Source organism: Eschrichtius robustus, chromosome 10, assembly GCF_028021215.1.
Source record: "Eschrichtius robustus isolate mEscRob2 chromosome 10, mEscRob2.pri, whole genome shotgun sequence".
Classification (NCBI taxonomy): Eukaryota; Metazoa; Chordata; class Mammalia; order Artiodactyla; family Eschrichtiidae; genus Eschrichtius; species Eschrichtius robustus.
In genome coordinates, this window is record NC_090833.1 from 108,022,224 (window position 1) to 108,032,275 (window position 10,052).

General features: G+C 53.1%; 1 protein-coding gene and 1 non-coding gene across 5 annotated transcripts; both read right to left on the reverse strand.

Moving 5' to 3' along the window:
* Window positions 1–340: 340 nt before the first annotated feature.
* On the reverse strand, window positions 341–7,166 carry STMN4 (stathmin 4). Of its 4 annotated transcripts, XM_068552761.1 has the most exons (6): window positions 7,154–7,166; window positions 5,879–5,974; window positions 5,128–5,208; window positions 4,494–4,702; window positions 3,470–3,661; window positions 341–400 (listed from the first exon to the last, which is right to left on the reverse strand). In XM_068552761.1, exons 1-6 carry the CDS (start codon window positions 7,164–7,166, stop codon window positions 341–343), a joined length of 651 nt encoding a protein of 216 aa, XP_068408862.1. The 4 variants fall into 4 exon arrangements, with proteins under 4 accessions (XP_068408862.1, XP_068408864.1, XP_068408863.1 ...); XM_068552763.1 differs by lacking the exon at window positions 5,128–5,208 and having other exon boundaries at window positions 4,494–4,699; XM_068552762.1 differs by lacking the exon at window positions 5,128–5,208.
* Window positions 6,706–6,778, reverse strand: TRNAA-UGC (transfer RNA alanine (anticodon UGC)). The gene has a single exon. It is a non-coding gene; the product is annotated as a tRNA-Ala (tRNA).
* Window positions 7,167–10,052: the final 2,886 nt, after the last annotated feature.

The window sequence follows — 10,052 nt, forward strand, 5'->3', positions numbered from 1 at the left end:
CCCTCAAGGCGGTGCCCGGATGCTCACTGTGAAGAAAAGCCGAGGACTTTCCCTGGGCTGGGTAGCAAATGCCCACGAGTCCTCCATCTCCCTTTCCAAACCTCGGCTCCTTTTCTCCCCTCTCCCACCCCATCATTGTTCCCCTGAAACAAATAGGATGGCTTCACAGGTCAATTCTTAACATGTACAAACACCAAAAGCAGAGGAAACGCCCCTGGCCACCCCCCTCCCCCCAAACCCCAGTGCTGGGAGAGCAGCCAGCGGCGGGCGAGGCTGCCTCGGGAACTGTGGAGCCGCTGGAGCTGTCCGGCCGTTCTGGAAACTTCTTTGCCTCTGGGCTTTACCGGGAGGCCTCCTCCTTCAGCTCCTTGTTTTTCCGCACCTCCTCCGCGTGCTTGTCCTGGGAAGGAAGGGAGGGAAAAGGACAGGTCACACGGGCTTCCCCAGGATAAAGGGAGGCCGAGGGGCAGGAGAGCCAAAGCAAAGAGTGTGGCCACCACCGGCCACCACAGGAAGTGACGAGCAGGGTCTGCAAAGGCGTCCTGAGAAGGGGCAGAAGGTGGCAGGTGAGGCTGGCAGGAGGCAGGTGAGCGAGCCTGCTGGTGGGGCCCCTGGATGCTCGTTGACTAGACACAGCCTCCCCGGGGGAACCCACCTGGCAGGGACCACCAGCCTCCGCCGCCCTTACCTGGCCATCTGGGGACTGCACTGATTACACGGCTTGACTTAATGTAAGGAGTAGCTCCATGTAGCTTGTGCCAGAAGAGCAGGTAGAACTCACTGCAGGTGGCCCCTGCACACAGGCAACTGGACTGCCCTTGTGTTTCCTGCTCATCTCCTTAGCGAGGGTTGTCTTAAGCCCCCTGACGAAGGTGAGGGCTTGTAAAGTATAAATCGACTAAAGAACTTCTGGAAATGTCCAGCTCCACAAAGTGGCTTTTTTTGTAAGTGTGGTAAAAGAATCCTCTTTTGTGTCCCAGCATCATCAAACCAAACGATAGGATCTGACTTCAAACGCCCATCAGCTGTGTGACTTTGACCAGCTCACTTCACCCGTCAGGCTCCGTTCTCTGGTATTGAAAGGGAGGGGCATGGATGGGAAGCTCTTTTACCTCTAGAATTCTGTGATTTTAGTGTTCACTTCTAGGGCTTATCTCGGTCTACCTTACATCCCTGCTCATGGTGAAGACATCTGGGTCCTCCTTGTGGGCAGGGAGCACGTCTTTTCCTCTTTGTATCTCCCAGTTCCTCATATGGCACTTTGTGCATGCTAGGTGCTCAGTAAATCCCGTCTCTGCCAGAGCCTGGCATCCACCCAGATATCATCACATCCAGGTATGGGTCAGCCTGGGGGAGACCCACTGAGGCAGCCCAGGGTCCCAGGATGTACCTTAAACTACAGATCTGTCCCTGGAGAGGCCCGAGAACTTTCCATGTCCCTGGGGAAAGTGTGGGGAGTGGTACATCTAGGGCGGTGGTTCTCAACCTTGCTGTGCATCAGCATGACCTGAGAAGCTTGTTAAACTGAGGTCCTCAGGCACCATCCCTAGAGAACCGGGATTGGTAGGTCTGGAGTAGGGTCCAGGTATCTGTAGTTTTAAACTTTACACCAAGTGAGTCTGGTGCGGATGGCCAGTGATTCACACAAGTACTGACAAAGAGACATCGTTATAGGTGTCCCTGGCCTGGGGCAGAGCACACACCTGTCTCTCATCCCACCTCCTGCCTTCATCGTTGGGCAAAGGTGAAGAGTGGTCAAGATTCCAGAGGAGTGAAGCTCACCCAAATGTCTGCTCTGACATCTTGTTTCTTTGAGGCTTATCTCACTTCCAAAGCTCTTCCTCCAGACTGTGGACCTTCCCAATCTCTCCAGCTCAGAATCTACCTCTATTCCCAAGTGAGCTCACTGAACAGAACCCTAGGTTTCTGGACTCCCTTTCCTTGGCCTCCAGTGGCTCCCTGTCTGACAAAAGGCCGGCAGGATGATTGTGGGCTGGTCTCCCTGAAACAATCATTGAAAGAGCCACCTGGGACTTCCCTGGCGGTCCAGTGGTTAAGATTCCGTGCTTCCAATGCAGGGGCCGCGGGTTTGATCCCTGACTGGGGAACTAAGATCCCACATGCCGCATGGCACGGCCAAATTTTTAAAAAAAGAAAGAAAGAAAGAAAAAAAGAGCCACCTGGCCTCATATCCAGAGAACTGGGCTCTAGTCCCAGCTCCACTGCTTAGTGGCTGTGTGACCCTGGACAAGTCATTTGACCTCCTCTAACATGGTTTCCTCATCAGTAAAATAAGGATAACACCCATCCTGCTTACCTCATTGTGAGGATAGGGGTATGATGAAATAAAAGTGTTTTGCAGTTTTTCAAATCCCATATCATGGCTCTAGCCTCAATATTTCCCTTGGGTTTAGCCTAAGAACCCATGCCCCATCCTATCCCAATCCCTACTTTTTTTTTTCCTGCAAGAGTTTGCTCCTACCCATCCCTCAATAACTGGGGAAGCCTGAAATCAGACCCGGAACACTTCCCTCCCATGTGATACTTGATGGAGGCCTTGCTGCCCCTAGAAGGATGGAGAAAGAGAACGGAGGACCTGCCCCATGCTGGCCAGCTGCAGGGCCTACACCACATCCAGATCCCCTGTGAAGAAACCAGATCTTTGTAGCAGCTTTGCCAAGGGCCTGAGACTCTAGGTGGTTGGGCAGAAAGGAGCGGGGACCACGCAGCTCACCATGGGACGAGGCCACCGATCGGGTCCCGGGAGTCACCGCGCAGCAGGCGGCGCCTGGAAATAAAACACAGAGCTGGAGCTCTCCCAGGAGCCGCAGGGGAAACGGGGGCAGCCGTGGGACTCAGGAAACGAGGCCAGTGTGTTCTCAGCAGAACGGGCTGTTATTCCACTGACACGTGGGACCAACCCCAGTCTCTCACGTTTCTCATATTCAGGTGACACCATTTGGTTTATTGACAAAAGGCAGAATATTGGAAAGACCAGTGACTCACTCAGTCCATATCAAGAGATTTGGAGAGGATTGTGTTTCCTGCTCGACGGGCAACTCAGCTCATCCTGCCCTTGGCTTAGAGCCAAGAGCTCAAGTCAGCATCTTTCATTAAGTCAAATCGGTCCATTCAAGGATGAAGCCAGGAATGTATAACTGCCTGTTCATCCCTACTCCCCTGCATTAGGCAGGCTTTCTCTAGAAGATAAGAGGTCTGATCTCCCTCAGACAATGAGAAATTTCGATTGTGTAGCTGGGCAGCATGTCACCCAAGGAATTCCAAAGCTCGGTTCATGTTTCTTGCCTCTGACTTCCCAAATCATCCCTTGGAACTCTCTAAGGATCTAGCCTAACAGAATTCTTGCCTGAGGCTGCTTGCTCCCTGAAATGATCTGCGTGTCCATTATACTTGCCGTGGAAGGAAGAACAGGTCCCAAGAGTCTCCTCTCTGATCCAAGGCCACTTACCTTCTCTTGCAGCCGTTCCAACATGGCGGCAAGGTGGGCCTCCCGGTTCTCCTTATTGGATTCCATCTTCTGAGCCAGTTTTTCCTTTGCCATCTTGATGAAGTTGTTGTTTTCCTCAATGGCTTTTTGGATCACCTCCCGCTCATGTTCTCGCTTCTCTGCCAGGTGCTTCAGGAGCTCAGCTTCCTGGTACTAGTGGAGCATGAAGGGAGAAAGAGGCCCTTGAGGGTGAGCATGCCGGGGTGTGTTCTTAGCATCATGACTTAAGAACTCCACACTCAGAACACACGTCTCCCTGAGCCTGGTTGCCTGGCCCGTGGGCAGGAAGCAAGGACACTTCCTGGATTCTCCCACTGGACCCTCGGTCCTCTTTGCCATCATTCATTCATTCATTCATTCACAAATATGGAGTGGCCAGATACTAAGTACCAGGCACTATTCCAGCAACTTGGGAAAGAAAAAAGTCTACTAGAGACAAGACATGTATAAATAACTCTAACCCAGGCTAGCATGTGACATACGCCTTGAGAGATAGAAAAGAAGTGCTCTAGGAATTCAAGGGTGATAATTTTCAGCTTCAAAGATGAAGGAAAGCTTACGCAGAAATGGCATAAGTGTTGGGCCATACGAATCCATAGAAAGCAAGGAAGGCACACCAAGGGGTGAAGGTATACCATGCCATGACCTTCTTCCCCCTCCCCCAATTAAGGACCCCTTTCCTTAATTGTCTAGCCTTTCCCTAAATCCACAGTGTTGGTCAATGTCTTACCTTGTCATGATAAGGTCACCTCTGGGAGTTACATAATTCAGTGACTTATCCCCCTAACCGAACTCCTAGAGACCTGGGGCTTTTAGTTCCTTGTTACCCTCAATGGTGTCTCATTCTCTGTCCGGTACCTGGAAGAGCTGCCTAAATATCTGTCGGTTGGTGGTGACCTGACCCCCCAGCTCAGAGCCACCGCCTGTCTTCCTCAACATCCTCCCCCTCACGCTCAGACAGAGGGGAAAACAAGACAGCACTGACCTTCCTTCTCTCCTCAGCCGCTTCCAGCTTCTTCTGGATTTCTTCCAGCGATGGGTCTCGCCTCCTGGGGAGGGAGGCATTGAACTCGGGCACCCCATCAAAGGAGGGTGGCTTCAGGATGACTTCAAAGGACTGGCCAGAGGTGCATTTGTTCAGCTCGATGACTTCCATGTCGGAAATTACACACCAGTTCAGGTCCACCGTGTCTGCTGCAGAGAGCAGAAAAGGGGCTGCTCACCCCCTGAAGACCATATGGGGCCCCCCCTAAAGCATGCACACATGCACACATACATGGGAGGTCTGGGGTCCCCAAGGCAGACCAATGACCAGGGTTCTGGGTCTGTCCTAAACATGGCACCAAACGTCTCTGGGCTCTGATGGGGCTGAAGGAGTCGGTAGCCACAGGAAGGTCTCAGACTCTGAGAGCAGGGGCCCCAGGATAAGGGATTTCTAATAATGGCTGTAGCAACTGGCTTTGCTTCTGCTTCTGACAAGGTTCCTCCAGTAGCTGAGCTCTTGCTCATATTAGCACACACTGAGGCGTTTACTTACCACCCACCTCCCGTCCACTCCTCGCCCCACTACCGATCCGATGGCTCAGCCTTCGGACACCTCTCCCCCTGCCCCCTCCTACCCTGCTCTCTTCTTTCTCTCCAGTCAGTACTGTCTCTCCGCTGGCTTTCATCTTTTCTCCTACACTCTCTCCCACACCAGCCTAAACAGAAAAAACAATCTCAGGTGACCCAAGCACTCCCACCTGTCATTTCCAGACCAAACCCATCCTTTCCTTTGAAGCCCCAGGAAACTAAGAGGTGACCTATTCCCTGACCACCACCTCCAATCAGGACGTGGCCATTCAGTGCTCACTGCCAGTGTCCTGGGACCTGTCACAGGGATCAGATGGCATAGCGATCCCTGAGCCTCCTTGGGTGGCTGAAGAGCGGAAGTCCCTTGCCACATCTGGACCTGCTCAGAGCATTCTCGATCCTTCACTGAGGAGACCTGTGGGCGGCTCGTTTACACCATGACTGTCCCCCTTCTAGGCTAGGTGTCCCCGAGGGCAGACCCCCTGTCTACTCGGCCTCTGCGTCCTCCACGGCACCCATCTGTTACACGCATGAACAAAAGCTGAGATCGAGGGCACTCTGCAGAGGGTCTGACTCAGACCCCCAGCTGCTGTCCGGTACCCCAGGCTGCAGCCCCACGCCCACCTTCGCGTGGAACTTAGACCCTCAGAATCAGCTGTGGTGATTTTACTGGCTCTGGGAAAGAGAATGCGATGTAGGGAGGAGATTTTCAGGAAACTGCGGTGGAGGTGCTGGCCTCCTGGATGCAAGCTACAGGAAGCTTCCGTCCTTCCTCTCCCGACTGTGACCCTCACGTACCTTCATATTTATAGGATGACTTATTCAGGGGGTCTGCCAGGAAACAGGAGCAGAACAAGGACACCAGCGGGAGCTCCTTCATCTTCTCTTTGTAGGCTGTGGAAACACCCGACAGGTGAAGAGGGCGACCCCCTTCCTAGACTCAGAAGCCAGCACCCATGCAAGTGTGGGTGCCTGAGCAGCGGGGGGTCGCCGAGCTCCACAGAGGCACCCAAACCACCCAAATCCACCCCTTGGCTGGAGATCCAGCCCCTTTTGCCCTGAGCAGCCCCGTTCAGGATCCCTGTGTGTGATTTGGACCCACTTCCGTCCACCTGCGCCTTCCAGGGCACCCAGAGGACCCCATCTTCTCTCCAGCACATCATCTCCCTTTGTGGTACTGAATGCAAAATGCCTGCAGGTATGGACCCCAAGCACCAGTGCCCTCGCCCCCACCGGCACCCTGGACCTCACTTTCTATGTCCCCGTACGTGCCCAGGACATTCTGTTCCTTTTGCTCCAGGACGGAGGAAACCCACACTCCATTCTCAGACTACTTGGCAGTGCTTCCCTGAAGGTAAAGAAGGCCACTGCCATCCCTGCGGTCCTGCCTCTCCCTGGGTGACAAGGTCAGGCTGTGAGCTTTCCCTGACCATCCCAGTGCAGTGGTCAAAGCCAGTGGGGCTGGTGTCCATGAGGGCTGGAGGGGTCCCCCCACCCCCATTTGGTCTCTCAGTGTTTGGGGAGGATTTGGAAACTGGGAGGTCACGAGTTAGAGCTGATATCTATCGGGTTTTTGTTTTTGTTTTTTGTTTTTTTGCCATGTCGCACAGCTTGCGGGATCTTAGTTTCCTGGCTAGGGATCGAACCCAGGCCCTCGGCAGTGCAAGCGCTGAGTCCTAGCCACTGGACCACCAGGGAATTCTCTAGAGTTGATTTGTTGGGTCCAGTCCAACCCACCTCCTCTGGGCCCTGGTGTGTGCTCCTGTCGGCCCCTCCCCCATCCCTACTGCCCTGAGCTCTCCCCTCATTTCCTTTTACAAATTGAAAACAGGATTAACTGCAATAATGATACATGGGCATTGTAAAGACTTTTTTAAAAACAAGTGCAGATGAGTAAATGGAAGAAGAGCTCAGCTGTGATCCCACCCCTCATCCAAAGATAACCTCTTTTAACCCTTAGGTGTATTTCCTGTCAGCCTTTTATCTTTTCTATGCACATGTAAGTACATCTATGCAGGTACAGAAATACCCTATGCTGCAGTGCCCCATTACATAAACGGTTTTTGTACCTACCTGCGAGGGTCATGTTTTCTGGAATGTGAGAGGTGAGTCCTAGTGAAAGTCAGGGCAGGTCTGCCACCAGCTCAGGACACTGTCACAAATCCGAAAAGCAGATCGTTTTAGCTGACAGGTTATTCGCATGAGGAAGGTCTTTACACAACTGGGAGGAAATCCCAGGAGGTACCTCATCTGCCCCCACCTCCAGGCTGACTCTCCCTTCCCCAAACACCGACCCCCCCCCCTTCTTCCACGTCACTCAGTCAAGTTCAGTTTCCAAGCACTGAACGTGGAAAATTTCATAATTGAGAAGTTTATAATTTCATAATTGGTTTCCCAATCGCAAGACCCCCTGAGTCTCAAACATGGGTTTCCCCAAACTGAATGTATCAATGGATGTTCATCTGTCTCCCTGTGCAGCTCAGTGGCCTGGTCCAAAGGAAAGGTTAAGGTGAGAAACAAACCCTAAGCCAGAATCGCCTGGGAGGTATTTGCAAAATAACTCTGCGTCCTGAATTCCTCCCTACACCCAGCCCGGACCTTCCTGCCCAGAGCATTCTGACATTGGACAGAGGATGTCAAAATACCTCTTCAGTTGCCCCCTCACTCTCTTCCCCCTTGCCTGCCCCGAACCAGTGTTCTAAGCACTGCTTGACCCCCTTTAAGACAACCCTGGCCTATGAGAAGAAACAAATACTAAGGAATAATGTAATCATTATGTGATTCGCGCAGAGATGGAAATCAGCATTCAGGATTACTATGGGAGCTCAGAGACAGGGCTCCAGACTCGGCACGAGGCCTGGGGAGCTAGGAAGGGGGCCCCCTGGTGTTAGCAGCACTGGAACTGCTGAATGATGAGTCGAAATTAAGCAGGAGACGGCAGGGCAGGGACGGCGTTCTGCCAGGGGAACAGCACATGGCAAGAGTCGGGGTGAGAAAGCCCGGTGTCTATGGGGTCTCAAGCTGGTTGATGCTGGACCAGAAAGTGTGAGGGAGGCGAAACAGGAGAGGCAGGGAGGGAGCAGATTGGGGAGTGTCTGGGGGACAGGAGGTGACAGGTATCTACTGAAAGCTACTATCTGATGGAGTGAGGAATAGCCAGCAGTGAGTGGCCGTCATGGGGACCACCTGATCCTTGGCCGCTGTGATGGTTAATTTTTGTGTCAACTCAACTGGGCTGAGCGATGCCCAGATAGCTGGTCAACATCATCCTTGGGTGTGTCTGTGAGGTTGTCTCTGGAAGAGATGAGCGTTTGCGTGACAGACTGAGTAAAGAAGATGACCCTCCCCAGTGAGGGTGGGCATCACCCAATCCATTGAGGGAGTAGAACAAAAAGGCAGAGAAAGGGAGAATTTTCCCTGCCTGCTTGAGCTGGGACATCTGTCTTCTCCTGACCTCAGGCATGGGAGCTCCTGGTCCTCTGGCCTTCTGATTACACCACTGGCCTTCCTGGGCCTCCAGCTTGCAGCCGGCTCTCATCGTGAGACTTCTCAGCCTCCATAATTGCACGAGCCACTCCTTCATAATAATCTCTTTCTATATGTATCCTATTGGTCTGTTTCTCTGGAGAACCCTGACAAACACAGCCACTCTCAGGGGTCGCTGTGCCGGCAGAGGGTGGCATGAGCCCACAGCTTCACTGCCTGCCGCTGCATGAGCCAGAGCGACTCTGAGAGCAGCTGAGAACCCCTTTCCCTGCTTACTGAAGTGTTTTCCCTCTGGGGACCAGGGTCTGTGCTGGCTGGGGATGGGCAGGGGAGCGGATGGGAGCAGCTCTGGCTTTGGGGCTGGGCCGGTGTGGAGTCAGACACAGACTTCATCTCTCGCGTAGCTGTTACTGGTTACTTCACATGTCTAACCTTGCTCGCCCCATCTTAATTCTGCACGGAATTGTACAAATTAAACAAGAAAAGCGTCCAGCAAAAGGGAACGTTTAATAAATATTAGTTCCTTTTCCCCTGCTTTTTACAACAAGGTCGCTACCGGGTACCACACACACCTGCTTCCGAGTCCTCACCAGCCCTGCAGGTAAGGACTGTGGTCCCCATGGGCAGGTGAGGAAACGGAGGCTCAGAGTGTTTGTGTGGCTTGCTCAGGGTCACGCAGCTAACAAGTGAAAGTGCAGAGATGTGGAACCAGGTCAACTGGCCTTGAAGGGCTCTGTTCCCTGCAGCAGCTCTGTGTGCTTCTCCTTGTGCTTCGGAGCCACAGGCCCCTGTCGTGCCCCTCCCGATGCAGCACAATGGGCCTCTCTCCTCGGAGTCAAGTTGATCCTGGTAGTACCAGCGAGTCCCCAAACAGCGATGCGGGCTAAGTGCCTGGGTACGACAGCCCTGGTCATGAGCTCTGTTCCACACCATCTCCCATTCACGTCCAGGCTGATTGATGGGGTGACTAGCAGAGTGAGTGAGCTGTTGCCAGGAGAGGGCACAGCCTCAGACCTTAACCTGGGTAATGAATCAGAAGTGGGGGTCCAAATAGGAAAGAGGAGGCAGAGAAGGCACCCTGAGAAAGAAGGGGACTGAGCTGGGCTTTTTCTGTAGGCGTGGGTACCTGGAGTCAGGGACCTCGCCCTTCGGCTTGAGCTGGAAATGATAATTAAGACCCTACACTCATGGAGCACTTTACTGATTACAGTTCTGGTCGCCTACATTATCCCAGTTGATCTTTGCAGGAGGCTGGGCTGGGCTGATAAGACAGGCATCATCAGCTTTGCTTTTCATAAAGAACCTGGGGCTCAGAGACGTTAAGACTCTTAGCTAAGGTCACACAGCTAGTTGGTGTAGAGCTGGCTCTAGGATCCAGGTCTTCTGACTTATAAGCTCTTCTCTTGTGGCCAGTGGAAGGACTGGATGCTAAGTGCTGTCTCCTCCATGGTCCTGGGGACTCGGGGAAAGACAGTCTAGCCTCAGG